This window comes from Acipenser ruthenus, chromosome 14 (assembly GCF_902713425.1).
Source record: "Acipenser ruthenus chromosome 14, fAciRut3.2 maternal haplotype, whole genome shotgun sequence".
Lineage (NCBI taxonomy): Eukaryota > Metazoa > Chordata > Actinopteri > Acipenseriformes > Acipenseridae > Acipenser > Acipenser ruthenus.
This window is the reverse complement of record NC_081202.1, coordinates 15,775,016-15,793,424: the sequence shown is the minus strand read 5'-3', so window position 1 is coordinate 15,793,424 and position 18,409 is coordinate 15,775,016. Positions and strand designations below refer to the sequence as shown.

The window sequence follows — 18,409 nt, the reverse complement described above, 5'->3', positions numbered from 1 at the left end:
AGCCTTTTTCCATTTTTATTATTTTTAAATCCCTGGTAAAATGACTAGAAGTACAATTTTAGGTCAAATTCTTATATTGTTTTCAAATATCAGTCATGTTTACCATGTCTTCCCAAATTATTGACTGTTGACTGTTTTTTGTCCCTGTTTCTCTGATAGTCTCCCTCCTACACATCCCATCCCCCCTCCCCACTTGCAAGTCTTGTTTACTATTTCAGATGAACGAAATAATTAATCCTGCTATACCAACCCCTAATAATCGCTTTCATCTAAAATGTCATTAAGTCACTTCTAATGAATAGAATATGTTCCTCATCTGTTGTCTCTGAGGTGCCACGTTCCATTACCATGTCTATCAAGTCTATGCAAATTTCAACCTTCTGAAGACAGAGTAATAAGGAGCAATTTAGTGTATGATTATGTCACTAACTAAAGGGGAGGGGGGGGGGGGGGGTCTTCAAGAGGGCCTCACGGGAGAGCAGAGGCTGATCTGCAAAATGCCTGTAAAAGGTGAACGAAAATATTATCTGGTAGAGCCTGTTTCTGTAAGAATGAGAACTCATGTCTAATTCATGTGCTGGCAACAGTCTGGTCAAAACGTAAGAGACAGTAGATACATTACGAAGTAAGAACCAAAAAAGGAAAGGAATCACTACCTTTACTTGTATAGTTTGCACTATTACTGCTTCAGAAGAATACAATATATTGCACAATGTTTAAGTAATAAGAAAACCATTTCAATGGCACATTAACCTACTATCGCTTAAAGAGTTATAAAACTCTCTGCAGTGTTTACAAGAAGCATATTATACATTCCCTTTGCTGTATCCCGTGTTGTCTATTCCTTAGCATTATTTTTTCAACATATTCCAGATTATTTCGATATTTTTTATACACACAGCATACTAAAATCACAGGAGATTTTTTTTTTTTTTCAACTTTCACTCAGGAACGTTTGCCAGAAGAAAGATTTTTCTTCTAAAGTTCACAGCGCATCCAGTTCCTGCTCCCTCTTGCAGCAATGCTGGTGCTCTGGAATGAGTGACATCTTGTGGGAACAGAAAACCAGCATTGTTGTAGGAGGCAGCATGATCTGGATACACTATCATCAGAAGATACGTATATTTTTTTCTCCTGACAAATGCTCCAGAGCACATGTTGAAAAATGTATTGCCCAGTTAATTTACGCCCTGTGTGATTATTTCAAAAGAGCAGGCAATATGTTTTAAAAAGGTAATGTAATGTGTTTGTTGTAAACTTTGCAGCATCTGAATAGTGAATAGTGTTTAAAATGCCTTTGGATATAATAGAGACATGTGCTACCTAACAGTGGGAAGTCTTTTATGCCATTAGAGCAGAACACCATATAAATCAAAAAGCACAGTCTGAGCACAGTTAACAACCATTCCGTTCTAATAAAAAGATACCAGTAATACTGTAGTAAAAATCGCCACAGAAAGGATACCCACAGTATATGGATCTCAGATTATTTAGATTTTTCAAACGATACTCTTTGTTAGTTAATAATAAGGATGTTTTTTTGGTAAAGGGCTTTTTTAAGACTCTTTTTTTATGTCACTATACTACAATGTCAGGGTCATAAGGGCTGCATTACACATTGCACTGGTAGGCACTAGATTGGAATCTCTCTCGCAGCTGTAGAAGATCTTGACAGAAATCTAATCATATGTGAACACCATGTTAACAAGATGTCAATGGCTATTACCCAGGGGTGCTGACATGGGACAACATACAGTGAGATATAAGGAGGTGGTATTGGAAAATACTTTGACACAGGATGATTTTTTATGTAAAGTGTTTAGTGGTCTGCTTAGTTTAGTGCTCTGCTGTTGATAGACATAAATCCTGAGTTAGAAATACATTTTGTAGTGTCATAATATATTACAGTAAAAATTGCATATTTTTTGTTAGTTTCCCAATTAAACACCACTATATTACAGTGATGTATGGTGCAGGAACCGGGACAGGGGCACTACTGTATACCACAAGCTTACCCTCAGGTTAATCTCAAGTTTTTATATCTGGTTTAGATCTTTTGAAGGTCAAAATCTTCTCCATCATTGAAGATGTCATTCCCCAAACTAAGTCAAATTAAATTACAAATCAAACCAAGCTTTGAACCCTTCAGGGGCAGACACACTAAAGCACAACACATCAACATGCTGTCCTTAAAAACAGATTCCAATAGCTTAACCTCATCTGGCCAGCAGAGCAGTACGCTGTAAAGAACTGACGCAGACAAAGCTCCTTACCTCCTCAGAAGCAGTTTGGGATGGTTTTTACTCTCCAGGTTCTTGTCGATGAGGTCTGACAGCAGCTGCTTCAGCACATCTGTGGCGTACTCCAGTTTACTCTGCAGAACTGTCATGATCAGCGAGGCGACGTTCCCCCGATCCCGCATGGAGAAACTGCGCTGGGACTCCAGGGTGCGGATAAATGACAAGAGAAACACCTTGTTGTTGATGAGCTGGCCGAACAGTTTCAATCCCTTTTCCACCTGCTCCTGTCTGTATCCAGGAACCTGCAATCAAATTACTCAAGTTAATGTGCATTTCTAAAGCTCTTGCTTTTTAGAGGTACATATAAGCACATCATCTGCTTTTTTCTGTTAAGAGAGTCATAGGGAATACTGTACTGTACAATTTGGATGTCATAAATGTGTTCAGTAGTCTCGCAGGATTTGATGTGCAGGGATGTCACACGTATTTATCCTTCAGTTGCTCTCAAAATCCCCTGATCCAGTTAAGTCTAAAACTCTCTCCCTAAGCTTGTTCATGTTTTAAAAAACTAAATGTTTTGTTGAGCTAGCTGGTTCTCGTCATCTTGAAACAGAAAACAGTTCTTTGATGATACAGCGCCTTCCGATTATGACTTTGTAAGATCATATGCCAAGAGAAATAAGCATTTTGTTAAATCATGGTCACTGCCTACAAAAGGAGACCAGTATCAAGTATAGCACAGTTTAGAATGGCAAAGTGAGTTCCTCAAAGATGCTGCTTGTTTATAACTGTATGAATACAATATCAGTAATAATCACACATATTAAAAACAATGATCCTTCCTATACTTTCTACATACCTCCTTGTTGACAGTCATTTAAATTACTGTGTATATATATACAGTAATTTAAATCACTATCAAAGAAGCAATATATCACTATCAAAGAAGCTTTTCACTTGCTTCTCAGCAATCTTAATTATTATTATTATTATTATTATTATTATTATTATTATTATTATTATTATTATGTATTTCTTAGCAGACGCCCTTATCCAGGGCGACTTACAGTTGTTACAAGCTATCACATTATTTTTACATAAAATTACTCATTTATACAGTTGGGTTTTTACTGGAGCAATCTAGGTAAAGTACCTTGCTCAAGGGTACAGCAGCAGTGTCCCCCACCTGGGATTGAACCCACGACCCTCCGGTCAAGAGTCCAGAGCCCTAACCACTATTCCACACTGCTACCCTAATACTTAATGACAGCTATAAGGTCAGGCTGTTTTTTAAAAAAAATAATAATTTCACCTGAAAATCTCATATACATGAATTGAACTGTTTTTGAAATAAGATTATTTAATCTCAATAGATGTTCTTCACAAACTAATTTGAGTTAATGGTATGCTGTCATTTTGCTAATTATCATGAAGCTCATTGTGATTTTAAAGCTGAAGAAAAGAATAATTCCAAACAGGCTTTACCTTCAGTAGGTCATGTAGACAGTGCTTTAAATTGCTCAGTAGTTAATGCTGTGTACAGAGCCCAAAGGTAAACCTATGACATTTCTAATTTGACAAACACCACTATGCAGTTAATTACTAAACACATTCACCACATTGGAAGGTTGCAGACCTGAAATGATGGGAAATTGCATTAGCTCTGAAGTGCCTTTTACTTTAATATACTGCAATGCTTCATTCCAAGCCACAACACTGATTTATAAACTATTGTTGCTATGACTGCGCATAACAAAAATGTCTAATCTAAAAAAAAAAAAAGGTAATCTTAAACTAAGACAAATCTGTACATCACAAACTGTTACATCTCCTGTATGATATTGAGAGAGTGAGTATTCCATTAATGTCATGAATAGTAAAATGGACCTCTAGATCTCTCAGTACAGGATGCTCTTCAATCCCAGGGAAGAGGACCCTCATTGTGTAGGTCCGGTAGTCGAGGAATGGGATTCCAGCTCCGTCCAAATGACTGGTCAGTTCATGAATGTCAGTCTGTAACTCTGCAAACGCTGAAAAACAAATGGAAAAAAGAGATAATACTAAAGAGACAGAGAATTACTTACATGGAGGACATTAGATCAAATAACACAAACTGTCGGTAAGAAACTTTTAACCCAAATTGCACTGCACTTATTTTTTTTACTTACCTTCTTTACACTCCAAAGCCACTCTGGACTCCAGGTTGTCCATCTGCATTTGCAGCCGCTTGAGGGTGAGGTCGCTCTCTCTGGACTTGCGCTTGTAGGCGATGAGCACCACCACAATGAAGATGATGAGCAGGCCGCCTGCCCCTGCAATGCTGACGATAGCTGTGTGGCTGAGCGGGCTGTCTGAGGCGATGTGCACTACGCCAGGGGAGAACTCCACCCCACCAACACGTACCTGAACCAAACACATTCGAGGACAGGCATTATTACTGCTCTTTGGATTTTAAAAAAAAATCGAACGGAGGCCTTATCTCTAAGAGAACTAGATCAGCTCAGCTTGCTGTGTGTCCATTGTGACAATTCACCCAACGTGGCTCTGCCCAACTGCAGATCTCCAGACTGAAGGAGATATAGGTTCCAGTTCAGGCTGGGGGACTTAGACACCTCTAATAGTCTTCCCCAGTTTTTCATAGATTACTCCTGAAGGATTTAATGACAACATTTTATTTTTACATCTTGTACCCCATAAAAGCTCCAGTTTTTGGTTCTTGTAAGGACCATGTTAGCAGATATATTAAAACACTCACCAGTACTTTGTGCCTCCCAGTAAGATTGGGTGATTCACACAATAACTGGGTCTCAGACACTGTTAAAGTGCAGGGCTTCTCTCCAATCAGCACAGTGTAATTCAGTCTGGCATTCCCACCAGGTGCAGGAGGGAGCAAGTTCCGACCCTGAAATTAAAATAATAAATATCGCTCCATGGGACGAAGCATGTATATTTTATAACAAGAGATTCAACTAAATTATGCCCTGATTCAACTGTATATTATTCATTTTGTTTGCTATTATGAACCATGGCTGTTTGTGTGGCATAATATAAGAACATAACTTCCACAAAAAAACACTCTCTCTCATATTCTAAAAACAAGCCTTTAGTAAAAAAGGTAATTTCCATGTTAATGTCCTTATTGTACAATATGAAAAGTGAGAATTAAACCTTTTTAAAAGGCCTTTTAAAAAAAATATCCAAAAAAGCCATCTTACCTTTAGTATGATGGGCGAGCCAGGTTTTAATTCCAGTACTCCGGAGGGACTCAGATGTTCAAACGTGGGGTTTGGGTAGTAAATGAAGTTTGTGTTGTTAAATACCAGCAGTGTCTGTACGTTGTCTAGAATGAACCCAAACTCATCTGGACGCTCTACGATATCAGACTGATGGTTTGAACTCACTGCTAATTCTGGCGCTTGGCAGATCATTGTGGAGGGGTCGAGTACTTCACAGGTCTATGAGAGAAAAAACAAAATGCTTAACTCAACAGTTAAACAGATAAAAGCAGAAATGTAAACTAACTGAAATGCCAGCTAGAACTCACAGAAAACACATTACAGCCTCAAAATAATACATCTATGACAGTTCTAACCAACACATGTTTGTAGAGAACTGTGTATGTTCTTAATTGATGCTGAAGTCACAGTATGCATTAGATATTGACTATCAGTGTTCTCAAATGTACACCAAATTCTAGCCTTAGCTGTAAATGCACCTATGTATACATTTAAAAAATGCTTTGTCTGGAATTCGATAGGGTATTCATAAGGTTGTTTTTTTTTTGTCCTCATATTCCATCACTCAGTAGAGAACATTGCATTCACTGTTCCCTGGACCGGCTTAAATCTTCTGTGGCAAACAATACGTTTTCAGACTCCCGTGACCTTGAAATCCTTCTTTAACTTTTTCAGCATTTCACCACACCAAGTTCCCAGGCTCCCAGTAACAATACTTACATTGAGAGTCTCCACTCCGTTGTACTTGGCTCGGATTAGAGGGTTTTGAATGATGTCCAGATTGGTTCCTGACACTGTTACAGGTGTACTACCACTATAGTATATATATATAAAAAAAAGAAATCACAATTTGTTTTCATTGACCAGCAGCTTATACCCCCCACAAAAAAGAAGAAAGCTATCTGCCTGAAAAAATAAATAATGCATGTTCAAATAGTGTAATAGTGTAATTGAGTTTGGATATGCAGCTGCAAATGTCTGCTTTTTTTCCTTTTTGATTATGCTAAAAATTCACACTCCAAAGCAAAAACGAATTGCCCCTAGAATCCAAAAATGCTACAAAATACAAAATAAATACCAGTTACGGTCTTTCTATTCTCCTAGTAGGAAAACCATCACGCATACAGAATACCAGCTAAAGATTTCCATTTCTCAAGGGGTTTCTAAGTGAGAAGATACAATTTTAAGATAGCTACAGTGAATTATAATAAATGTGGTGAAGAAATATGTAGTGCACTGTACTTCTTTGGTTGGCTGGCTGGCTGGCTGATCAAATATTTCCTAAATACATTTGAATGTCTCTTGGAGTGGTCATTGTTTTTCAAATGATGAAAAGAGATACAATTGAATTGCTACTCACTTTGGGGGGGGGGGGGGGGGCACAAAAAAAAAACTAAACCTATTATATTGTGGTAGCAGATTGTCAGGATGAAAGCATTTTAATTTTTAGTTACACACTTTATTGTACTTTAGTCTTGTTAAAAAGATATCTGGAGGGGATGCGAAATACAAATCAATGCGGCTAGTTGATAAAACAGTAGTAAGATAAAGTCACTGGGGTCGATTCATAGTTGACACTATAAAGGAAAGCTTTTTGGCCGACTGAGGCCAAAGGTCTATTCATAAAATGCAAAGAAAGAGCCAGCGTTGCAAATAACTGATGACAACTAAAGTCACAAGTTTGTAATTTTGCTTTTAAATTTGATACTTTTAAAAAGAAAATTCCATTGAAATGACCAAAAATACTAGTTTACAATAATATGCTATAATAATTATGAATACAATCATAAAAACAAAACTAAAGAGACTACTTTTTTAATTTTCATGGATATCAGAGGGTGAAACTAATCTAAGTGTTTCAAATATGAAAATTACAGCTTCATCTGAAACCACTGATTTTGATGAATTTGCCTCTACCTGATAATACTCCACTCTGGCTCCAGTTTGGAGATTGTGGGATCCTCCACAAATTCATACTGCAGCTCTTTTTGGATCCTGGCCCGGTCCACCCTGACTGACACAGTGACGTTCCCGTACCCATGCTGAGAGGCCAAGGACTTGCACACTATCGCTTTAGCTGCTCTCCTGGAAATACAGTAAAAGGAGATTCTGGGGAATTAGAATCTCTGATTCCTGTCTTCATGTATGCATACCCTGGAAATGAAGCTTAAGTAATCTATTGTGAAATGACATGCATTAACAACCTGCAAATTAAAGTACTAAAAATAATTGCATCCTTATTTCAAGCTGAGATTTTGAACAGAATAGTAAAGGCTCTTTCTAGCCAAAACAAAAATGCAAATAACTCAATGTTAATCTTCTTAAGGCAGAATAAGAGAATACTTAAATACATTCAGAATACAGAAAATGTTGAGAGTTTCTAGAAAAGAAATGACATGTAAATAGTTTCAAAACATGTACCTGTGATAAACACACATCTGATCTTTGAACGTGATGGAGACATTGCTTCCGGCGTCAAGGTTACTTCCAGTGATGGTTACAGTGGTGCCCCCAGACACAGGGCCTCGACTAGGCTTCAGCTCCAACAGGTTCGGCACCTGCAAGGAATGATGCCAGACATGAGAAAGCACTGTTATGCAACTCCAGTTGGTAATTGAGAGGGGTCTGTCAGAACATAACTAATTTTGTAGAAAAAAAAATATATATATATATATATATATATATATATATATATATATATATATATTCTTCAGGTTTCCAAAATTATCGCAAAATGATCCTAATAACAAAAAAGGTTTTTTGGACTTATGATTTTTGGACAATGAAACTCAATAATGTAGACTAATGTTTGGAAACATCAAGTAAGCAATGCAATAATTAGAACTGTGAACAAAATAATAATTGTTCCAAATTTGAAACTTTAAAAGATTTAAAAAGGGCATAATACTGTTGAAATAATTGATACGTTATTTTTTACATTGCTGTGAGCAGCAGGAAGCATTTTAACTGCCAGATTTATTTTCCTTCTTTTTCTTGTTAATTTGATATACCACCCACACACAATGGGATTCAAGATGATTAGACCTTACAGATGTTTGCACATTGTGTTCTGGCAGTACAGAGCTTCAGAAGGTCAACATATTTCAGATTTTTGTTTTTAATTATCATATTAAAAAAAAAAACATGCTGTTATAAATATTTACAAAAATCTGATCCTGTGGACCCATCAGGGTATCAGCTCAGCATCTAGGCATTGATTAAAATATGTAATGTGTAGAAATGAGAAAAATGGGGCTTCCTTTTCACAGTGCTATTGCTCTGAGATAATACATAATCAACTGAAATAAATGTATTCAGGTATATGGAGCTATTACAATAATGACAGTAAATCCAATAACTGGTTACTGATAAGGACAGCTAAAACGTGAGGCTTCTAGCAGTTTGAGTTCTTTTAAGATCACTAAAATGTCCATTTGAAAAAAAAAATTATATATATATATATATATATATATATATATATATATATATATATATATACTGCTCTGGAAAAAATTAAGAGACCACTGCAAAATGATCAGTTTCTCTGGTTTTACTATTTATAGGTATGTGTTTGGGTAAAATGAACATTTTTGTTTTATTCTATAAACTACTGACAACATTTCTCCCAAATTCCAAATAAAAATATTGTCATTTAGAGCATTTATTTGCAGAAAATGACAACTGGTCAAAATAACAAAAAAGATGCAGTGTTGTCAGACCTCGAATAATGCAAAGAAAATAAGTTCATATTCATTTTTAAACAACACAATACTAATGTTTTAACTTAGGAAGAGTTCAGAGATCAATATTTGGTGGAATAACCCTGATTTTCAAGCACAGCTTTCATGCGTCTTGGCATGCTCTCCACCAGTCTTTCACATTGATGTTGGGTGACTTTATGCCACTCCTGGCGCAAAAATTCAAGCAGCTCGGCTTTGTTTGATGGCTTGTGACCATCCGTCTTCCTCTTGATCACATTCCAGAGGTTTTCAATGGGGTTCAGGTCTGGAGATTGGGCTGGCCATGACAGGGTCTTGATCTGGTGGTCCTCCATCCACACCTTGATTGACCTGGCTGTGTGGCATGGAGCATTGTCCTGCTGGAAAAACCAATCCTCAGAGTTGGGGAACATTGTCAGAGCAGACGGAAGCAAGTTTTCTTCCAGGACAACCTTGTACTTGGCTTGATTCATGCGTCCTTCACAAAGACAAATCTGCCCGATTCCAGCCTTGCTGAAGCACCCCCAGATGAGTCCAATTTTCAGCTTTGCCCAACACCTGGTCGTCTAATGGTTAGACGGAGACCTGGAGAGGCCTACAAGCCACAGTGTCTCGCACCCACTGTAAAATGTGGTGGAGGATCGGTGATGATCTGGGGGTGCTTCAGCAAGGCTGGAATCGGGCAGCTTTGGCATGAATCAAGCCAAGTACAAGGTTGTCCTGGAAGAAAACTTGCTTCCTTCTGCTCTGACAATGTTCCCCAACTCTGAGGATTGGTTTTTCCAGCAGGACAATGCTCCATGCCACACAGCCAGGTCAATCAAGGTGTGGATGGAGGACCACCAGATCAAGACCCTGTCATGGCCAGCCCAATCTCCAGACCTGAACCCCATTGAAAACCTCTGAAATGTGATCAAGAGGAAGACGGATGGTCACAAGCCATCAAACAAAGCCAAGCTTCTTGAATTTTTGCGCCAGGAGTGGCATAAAGTCACCCAACATCAATGTGAAAGACTGGTGGAGAGCATGCCAAGACACATGAAAGCTGTGCTTGAAAATCAGGGTTATTCCACCAAATATTGATCTCTGAACTCTTCCTAAGTTAAAACATTAGTATTGTGTTGTTTAAAAATGAACATGAACTTATTTTCTTTGCATTATTCGAGGTCTGACAACACTGCATCTTTTTTGTTATTTTGACCAGTTGTCATTTTCTGCAAATAAATGCTCTAAATGACAATATTTTTATTTGGAATTTGGGAGAAATGTTGTCAGTAGTTTATAGAATAAAACAAAAATGTTCATTTTACCCAAACACATACCTATAAATAGTAAAACCAGAGAAACTGATCATTTTGCAGTGGTCTCTTAATTTTTTCCAGAGCTGTATATATTAAAAAATCAAATATATATGTTTACCATAATGTGTGTGTATTTTTTTTTTTATCCATCCACAGCACATCCTTTGAGCACTCTTTCATCTGATTATCCTTAATATGAAAAAGAACACCATGCACTCACCACAAAGTAATATAAGTGGTAGGATCTTGCCATGAACTCGGGCCGGCACTCTCCCACACAGACTTCCACATATCCAGCATACTGGCTGTGCTCAGCTCGTCCCATTTCACACACAATCCTGGAAAAAAGGTCAAACACACAAGAAGAATATTATGCAAATTATTAAAGTTTGTCACTTTTAAAACATCATTTTGTTAATAGTATTTCATGCAGATTGACCCCATTTTCAATAGTATTAATAACGATACAATCACAGTAGGATTGTTTGAAAGAGGTGTATGTTTTTAATAACTTTACAGTAATACACTTTATATCTTTATCTCATGTATGGTGCACGAGTCGTGACCAGAATGTAATCTCTCCTGTATAGCAGTTATCAGCACATCATCTCCCCACTTACTGTTCTGCTGGTATATATCCCTCTGGCACTGGGGTACACTCCACTTCAGCCACCTTGACGTGCGCCACAATTTCCTTGAACTCTAGGCCAAGATTCTCTCCACGTATTGTCACCCGTGTGCCACCTTCCCTGGGACCTGTTAGTGGAGTTATCTGAAGAAAAAGCACAAAAATAAAACGAATATTAAAAAAAAAAACTCCTTCTAGGATTACATAGTTGAAAGGACTGAACATGATTCTGTCACTCTTACTTTAGAGTTTTCAGGTGGAATCAATTAATTATCTTTTTATTCCAGGCATTTTAATCAACTTATTTTGGATGCATACATGTATATCTGTTCATACTTATATAATGATATACATCTTTTCCAGGGTGGGGTAACTTCAGATATGTTCTGTGTCCTTTGCCTGGATCAGAGGTTGTTTTAATACAGAGATTTAGGAATTTGTTTGCTTAAGTCAAAATCGGGATAACTATAGCATTAATCTGGCGATGCATTTTGGCAATGCGAGGATTGAAATTGGCTGTACATTTACATTCATATACTGGTCAAGTAGTAGAGGAACACTAGACCACCAAACACTAGCGAGATGGGAAGGGTGTTAAAAATGTATACAAAAACTGCTATCTTAATTCCACTGCCACAGAACTACGTTCCATTGCAGACAGCATAGAAAGAAAAACAGTAATCAGAGAGACAGGGCAGCAGCATTCCTAAGGTTTCCTAAGAACAACTCCTTTGTTTTAAAGTGCAAAGAGTCCAGAAAGCACATAAACTTTATTATGGAGTGGGGGTGAACAGTTCAGTGCAGATACACACTCAATGTTTGTTCACTTTGGTAAATCAAATCCAATTAAACAATACAGTGTTCAGAACCCGTCACTTCCTACAGAGACAGAGATAACACATGCCGCTGCTCTATGAATGTCGCATTGTTTAATGTCTTTAACTCCATTAACTACGAGGGTGGAAAACTGTGAATGCAACCAATTTTAGATAATATGCATTCTTGCCAAGCACCTTAAGAGAAGAATGAGATGATTCCTTAATGTGCCAATGTCTATGCTGATAAAAGGCAATCCAGGCCTTTCAGTATTGTGACTTAAAATATATATTTTTTTTTATTTAGGGTTAGAAAATCAGTATTCCTTTTTATTATAAACTGTGTGGCAAATATGTACCCCTGTGAAAACAAAAACAACTTTGCAGTTCTTATGTGGGCTGAATCTCTTTAAAAAGGTACCTCTGACAAATGACAACAATTCAAGTTTATAAGTGTCAACACTCCAGGGTTGTTATTACACTCAACTCCTCTCTTCAGCTCGAAATATGTGTTTTGTACTTTTTTACCCATTTTTTCCATCTATATGTTTTCATCACTATTATTTATGTATCTATCTATCATTATTTAGTATGACAGTGAAGTTCATCTGACATCGGCTACTTTGTGTTTTCTCATCGGCCACAACTGGTATGCAACTAGCAGACAAGTCAATCTATGAAGGTCACAGTTAAACATATCTATTAATAAGCATCAATAAAATAAAGTATTACGAATTTTATAAGGTACGTATAAACACAGGTTACACAGTAACATCATTTTATGAATATAGCATGCATCAATTTACAAATATTGGGAGACATTTGCATGTTATTTACAATTTGCATGTTATATATGAGGTGCACAGTATACTTGGGTATATATACAGTACAGTAAACAATGCTGGTTTTGATAGGGCAGTATACAAGAGTTGCTTGTTATATAAGAAATACAACCCTGTGCATGTACCTGCCATTAAAGGCTTCTCAGTCATTTACATGTACAGATTATTGTAATACCATACCATAAAAACCTATACATACTGCATTGACTGGCCACTGCACTGTCCAGACCAAATATTTGCTTACTGTATAGCCATTATATACCAATGCCAATACAACAATTAAAACAAACCTTAAATCAATCTTTTGTTAAAACATGCATATTAACACAAAGTTAATGCGGTTGACCTATTGTGAGGAGAAAATTACATGGATGGAAGCCACAGTATTAGGTTTGGGATTTGTAACTGGGTCTGCAAAATATAAGCAGCTATATTTTACCGGTAGCACTAAACAAACCACAGGAAAGTCAATTCACTGCAGATTTTAAAAGCCTAAACTAGCCATCACTTCCCAGGTGCCAGCTGAGACAAGCAGACATTTTGTGCATTCTTGGCTGGAGTAATGGGATTTAAGTTGATATTAATGACATTTCACAATGTCATCTTTCTCTGCCACATGAAAGGCCCTTCAGAGAGGCTTTATGAAGAAGAGTAAGGTGCACCTCCAGGGAGGAAGCCAACCAACCAGCTGGGAGGGAGGTCAGGTGGACGTCATCCTTCACAGCAGCTGCCCCCGATACACAATTGTTCAAACTGTTGAAAAGGCAGCTTTTGAAGCATCAGGCTTTTTGATATATGGTGTATATTTATAGGGGTAGGACAAAAAAAATAGAAATGCCTTGACTGTACATTTGTTTCCAGGACAGCACTGATTCCAAGTCTGACAAATGCATCATTCTAGGAGGGTACATAATCATTTTTTAATAATTACTGCCTTACTTGGAGGAAGTCAGTTCTCCAGAATGGACCAAGGAATCGTCACTTTTTAGACAGTTTCACTGCTGTCTTGCCCATTTTGAATGAATCTAACTTGCGACAGTTCGATGAACAAATGTCAGGGATGCCATTGACAAAGCAAATTAATGAGGCACTTTGATACATTCTCTAAATCAGTGACTTTACTTATTGTACAGAAGAAAGTTTTGAAATTAAATGGATACATGTCAGCAGTGTGGCGTAGTGGTGAGGGCTCTGGACTCTTGACTGGAGGGTTGTGGGTTCAATCCCTGGTAGGGGACACTGCTGCTGTACCCTTGAGCAAGGTACTTTACCTAAATTGCTCCAGTAAAAACCCAACTGTATAAATGGGTAATTGTATGTAAAAATAATGTGATATCTTGTAACAATTGTAAGTCGCCCTGGATAAGGGTGTCTGCAAAGAAATAAATAATAATAATGTCATAACTTTGAAATGGACAAAGGCAGTCTGCCACTCTATCTGTGTGAAGTCCAACTTCATCTTATCTTGAGCTCTGGCACATTTTATAAAGTCGATTTAAAAGAGAGATTTTAAAGATTTTAGTATTTATAGTGTACCACAGCAGGGAGGGGGTTAATATGCTCCTGGCATGAAAAACATGTGCAAATGCACATTGGTGTAATTTAATTGTTTTGTTTTATTGTATAATTACATTTGTTAATTGTTTTATTAGTAATTATCCCCTGCACCTGGCTATCAGTATAAATTTAGAGCCAGGTGCAGGGTATTTAAAGAAAGCAGCCAGTCTGTCCTGAAGAGTGAAGAGTGAAGAGTGAAGAGTGAAGAGTGGAGAGTGGAGAGTGGAGAGTGGAGAGTGGAGAGTGGAGAGTGGAGAGTGGAGAGTGGAGAGTGGAGAGTGGAGAGTGGAGAGTGGAGAGTGGAGAGTGGAGAGTGGAGAGTGAAGAGTGAAGAGTGAGGCGTGAGGTTGGGAGTGTGTTCAACCGTAAAGAAAAGAAAGGTAGTGTGAAACCTGATAGTGTTTTTGTGTTAAAACTGTGTTTATTTTGTTTTGGTTTGTGTTACAGGTAAACAGCTTAGCTGTCTTGTTTTATAGTTAGGTTCATGTGTTGTGTTTAGTTAGTGCTCATTAGAGATGGGTGTTTATTTTGTTTTGTCTGTTTATTAAATACAGCGTGTCGGCGCTTTTGAAATGAAGTTCCTGTGTCATCTTTAAAGGGGCAACGAACTACCGTGAATGCTGGATCATTCGCAATAGTCAATTAGCTTTTGTTTAATCTTTAGGATGCCTCAAACTGCATGGCTTGATCAGAATATATGCTATGATAGACAGGTTCACTCTCTGCACTGCCTTTTATTGCCATTTTCTGACTCAACAGAGAATCCTGGCTGAACTTCTGCAAGCTTCTGCAAAGGAAGACCATTGGGAACATTTTTCAACGTGCAAATTGTGAAAAGTTTTTTTCAAATATGGATAGATGGATGTCTTTTTTGGAGAACAGCCAACAAGTAAAACTCACCCAGTGATCCAGACACAACATTATCTGCAATACATATCCAGCCTCTAGAGAATACAACTCAGCGAATGGGTCACAAATTACTTTCCAATAAGAATCATTTCATATCAAACAACTGGGGTGTTTCATGAAGGGAAATATGCAGTGATTTGTATTGTCTGTATTTATAGCAAGGTTCATATTTAGCCCAGGGTTAGGGGTTTCTAAATAAGCATGTTTCTGAGCTCTATACATCTACTGTATCATGACAAAGATGGCAAGATGTTAGGTACAATATTTAAAACACTGAAGCTCAGGGAATGTACAGACGGCTGTATATCAGTGTATATCATACCCCGTATTGAATCCATGAGGACGATACAATGCAAGCCTCAATCTGTCAAGTAAAAAATTCTGATTGGCTAAGCCAGCTTTCCTGTGACAGAGGTAAACCAGTCCTTTAGGTACCCATGTTCACATTCCATTGAAGTCAATTTACTCCTCTAGTTTGCAAAATTGCCAAGCACAGATTACTTGCATTTTACATTTAAGCAAACTAATATAGTACATGATATACACAGACACAATTTTTGGTGAATCTTTCCTAATATACGGGTGTGAGATCAGCTTTCAAGTCAAGCTTTTACCAGACCTATATATATACAGTGCCTTGCAAAAGTATTCAGACCCCTGACCAATTCTCTCATATTACTGAATTACAAATGAAATTTGTAATTCAGTAATATGAAATTTCGTTCTGTTTGATATTTTATTTTAAAACACTGAAACTCAAAATCAATTATTGTAAGGTGACATTGGTTTTATGTTGGGAAATATTTTTAAGAAAAATAAAAAACTGAACTATCTTGCTTGCATAAATATTCAACCTCTGTGCTGTGGAAGCTCCCAGTTTACACCGATGAAAGAAATTGCCCTAACGAGGACACAATTACCTTACCATTGGCCTCCACCTGTGAACCATTAAAGTTGCTGTCACATTTTCTGGATAAAAACCCCACTGTTGAAGGATAATTGGTCAGGCTGTGAATCTGAAGGACAATGAAGACCAAAGAGCATTCTACAGAAGTTAGAGATAAAGTAATACAAATGCATAGATTAGGGAAAGGGTACAAAATAATATCCAAGTGTTTGGATATCCCAGTGAGCACAGTTGGATCAATAATCAGGAAGTGGAAGCTGCATCACACCACCCAGGCACTGCCAAGAAAAGGCCGTCCCTCAAAACTCAGCTCTCAAACAAGGAGGAGACTTGTGAGAGAAGCCACAGAGAGGCCAACAATCACTTTGAAGGAGCTACGGAGTTCAGTGGCTGGGAGTGGAGTAATGGTGCACCAGTCAACCATATCAAGAGCTCTGCATAACACTGGCCTCTATGGGAGGGTGGCAAGAAAGAAGCCGTTACTCAAAAAGTACCATCTGAAAGCACGTCTGGAGTTTGCCAGAAAGCATGAGAGTGACCCAGCTGCGATGTGGGAAAAGGTTTTGTGGTCAGATGAGACCAAGATAGAGCTTTTTGGCCAAAACTCAAAGCACTATGTGTGGCGCAAACCTAACACTGCCCATGCCTCAAGACACACCATCTCTACAGTGAAGTATGGTGGTGGCAGCATCATGCTGTGGGGATGCTTCTCATCAGCAGGGACTGGGCATCTTGTTAAAATTGAAGGAAGAATGGATGGAGCAAAATACAGGGAAATATTGCAAGAGAACCTGCTTCAGTTCGCTAAAAAACTGAAGCTTGGGAGGAAATTCACCTTTCAGCAGGACAATGATCTCAAGAACAAGGCCAAAGCAACATTGGAGTGGATCAAGAACAAAAAGGTGAATGTCCTACAGTGGCCCAGTCAAAGTCCTAATCTCAATCCCATTGAGAATCTGTGGCACTATTTGAAAATTGCGGTCCACAAGCGTTGTCCAACCAACCTGAACAACCTGGAGCAAATCTGCCAAGAATGGGCCAAAATCACTCCGACACTGTGTGCAAAGCTGGTACATACTTACCCCAAAAGACTTAAAGATGTTATTGCAGCGAAAGGTGGCTCTACCAAATATTAATGTGTGGGGGTTGAATACTTATGCAATCAAGATATTTCAGTTTTTTATTTTTCTTAAAAATATTTCCCAACATAAAACCAATGTCACCTTACAATAATTGATTTTGAGTTTCAGTGTTTTAAAATAAAATATCAAACAGAATGAAATTTCAATGTACCATTTGTAATTCAGTAATATGAGAGAATTGGTCAGGGGTCTGAATACTTTTGCAAGGCACTGTGTATATATATATATATATATATATATATATATATATATATATATATATATATATATATATATATTCAAATAAACTTAATTAAATGTCAGCAGTATGCTTCTTCAAACAATACATCGGCATACATGAAAAACCTTAAACTTTGTAAACAGATATTCATTACATACAATCTTAAAAAAGGGGCTACACACTAAATGTTGTAGTAGATCACTTACTTCTGTTATTTTTGGATTTGTGCACTTGCTGTTCATCCCAGAGTACACCAGCCACTCTGGCAGAAGGCAGTGCTGTTTCAATGTACATCTGTCCTCCCCTTTGCACCATCCACAGCCAAAATGGGGATCTGCCTTCAGACACATGCCACAACTCTCCCGCATAGCCCCGCATTTGTACAGGTGAACTACCAGAAGAAAAAATACATATATTTAAAATAAGAAAAACAGAACCCCAAAAAAGACTGTGTATTATTATTTTTTTACTGTAAAAACAAACAGGAAATGTATATCCAGAAACTGTTTAATATGATTGATAAGACATGCAAATATTCTGTTTCTTGGACTTTCTATCACACATTATCTGTAAAGGTGATCCTTTTTATTATTTGGTTGGACAGTACATTCAGCACAGGTTGTTTTTTTCAGGGTGTTACAGTTCTAACTGAGCAGGAATCACACTTGCTTTTATTAAACAATCATATCTGCAGTTAGTTTAATGCAAAGACAGGCAGATCAATAACTGGCAACAGAGATAGATGGGTCTTGAGTGCCCTCACATGCCTTGGTGACATGCCACAGTGACAGGTAGATGAATATTTGTTCTGTAATACTGAAGATCTTAGCCTTCAATACTGAAAGACAAACAGGAGTGTAATAATGGAATATTGCTGTGGCTCTCCCTTTTGA

General features: G+C 37.6%; 1 protein-coding gene across 1 annotated transcript in view; it reads right to left on the bottom strand.

Moving 5' to 3' along the window:
* Positions 1-18,409, bottom strand: part of LOC117419781 (plexin-A4) — a 248,524-nt gene that overhangs the window by 40,178 nt on the left and 189,937 nt on the right. The window contains exons 12-22 of the mRNA XM_058985937.1: positions 17,723-17,907; positions 11,117-11,268; positions 10,717-10,834; positions 7,898-8,034; positions 7,394-7,561; positions 6,197-6,290; positions 5,456-5,695; positions 4,996-5,142; positions 4,409-4,643; positions 4,128-4,270; positions 2,274-2,542 (exon numbers count right to left, since the gene is read on the bottom strand). Of these exons, the coding sequence (XP_058841920.1) occupies positions 2,274-2,542; positions 4,128-4,270; positions 4,409-4,643; positions 4,996-5,142; positions 5,456-5,695; positions 6,197-6,290; positions 7,394-7,561; positions 7,898-8,034; positions 10,717-10,834; positions 11,117-11,268; positions 17,723-17,907 (1,888 nt within the window). The remainder of the gene's footprint in view (positions 1-2,273; positions 2,543-4,127; positions 4,271-4,408; positions 4,644-4,995; positions 5,143-5,455; positions 5,696-6,196; positions 6,291-7,393; positions 7,562-7,897; positions 8,035-10,716; positions 10,835-11,116; positions 11,269-17,722; positions 17,908-18,409) is intronic.